The sequence below is a fragment of the Geospiza fortis genome, unplaced genomic scaffold (assembly GCF_000277835.1).
Source record: "Geospiza fortis unplaced genomic scaffold, GeoFor_1.0 scaffold284, whole genome shotgun sequence".
Classification (NCBI taxonomy): domain Eukaryota; kingdom Metazoa; phylum Chordata; class Aves; order Passeriformes; family Thraupidae; genus Geospiza; species Geospiza fortis.
In genome coordinates this window covers 433,138-434,391 of record NW_005054508.1, presented here as the reverse complement: position 1 = coordinate 434,391, position 1,254 = coordinate 433,138, and the positions used below count along the sequence as shown (strand labels likewise).

At 51.4% G+C, this 1,254-nt stretch overlaps 1 protein-coding gene across 1 annotated transcript in view; it reads right to left on the bottom strand.

Annotated features, from left to right (window-relative positions):
* The window catches only part of PRKG1 (protein kinase cGMP-dependent 1), a 286,803-nt gene that overhangs the window by 6,163 nt on the left and 279,386 nt on the right, over nt 1-1,254 (bottom strand). Inside the window, exon 16 of the mRNA XM_014310283.2 lies at nt 811-877. Within this exon, the coding sequence (XP_014165758.1) occupies nt 811-877 (67 nt within the window). The remainder of the gene's footprint in view (nt 1-810; nt 878-1,254) is intronic.

Below are 1,254 nucleotides of genomic sequence, written 5' to 3'. Positions count from 1 at the left end.
CAGCTTCAGCCTTGGAGCTGGGCCTGCCCCTGCTGCAGGAGCTGCAGGATGGAGCAATGGGGTGCAATTAAACCCCCATTAATGGCATTCTCCCGGTGATCCCGAGGGATTAAGCTGGAACAAGGAGGGGAGGCTGCAGGACAGAAGGGGCCGAGGTAATTTCTGTCAGCTAATCCTGTTTGGTTTCCCTTTGCAGCGGGGCTTTGAGGGCAGGGAGCTCACAAAGACATCAAAGGAAGGGCTTTGGTGCAAAGGAAAACGAGCGGAGCTGTCCCTCCGCGCCCGCTCCCGGTTAAACATCAACAGCTTTTCATGTAGGACATGGATGCAGGGCAAAGAGGGGCACAGGCACAAAAGACAGCACAGAAGGGAAGGTTAATGTGAAAGAAAAGGAAGATGGCATCCAAATCCCACTTGCCTTTGCAAAGGAAATGAGAATAAAGGAGAAGGGAACAGGATGCAGCTGAGAGAAGGGGTGGAAGGGGCAGCTCTCCATGGAAAGGGGAAAAGGAGATGCAGGAACAAGTGGAGCAGGTGAGAGAGGGGAAAATGTGCTGGAGTGGGTGATCCTGCCTCAATCCCCTGCTGCAAAGGGGATTTCTCCGTGGCTGTGCCCTCCCCACACTGCCTTCCCAGGGAGGAGCCTGCCTGGAGAGCAAGCTTAGCTGGGAATGTGCCTAAAGTTATTTTTCAAACATTCCAGAAGAAATAAAGCACATTATTCCCACTTAACCCAGTGTACCACTGCCCAAAGCTCACAGCATCACAGGAATTGGCCATGGAGGAGAAAACAACGATAGGAAAACTTACACTTGGGATTATGGGAGGTGTCAGTGTCCCTTTCCGTAACCCTTCCCAGTTAAAGCCTTCAAACCATCTGAAGGGAGGGAAGAATCCAACAGTTAGACAGGCGTAGCACAAAAAGAACAGAAAATTGCTTGAACGACAGGTTTCATCTCCCACAGACTTTGCCTTCAAATCCCTTTGGAATTTTTCCTGTCATCTTTTTTGGGGACCGAGAAGGAAGAGTGTGCAGCGACCCCGTGGTGACACCACCCAAGTGGAAATTGCCAACGCTCAGATGGGAACCATTCCTTGCTGCAGGTGTCCTGGAAGCTGCTCCTTCCCTTCCAGAGGGTGGATCCATCCCACAGGAGACCTTTTTTCCCCTGTGGAATTTGGTTAACTCCCAACTTCATGCTCAAGGATGTCCCACTTGTGGTTTTCCTCAGGTTTGCTCAAGGTGGGTGGATG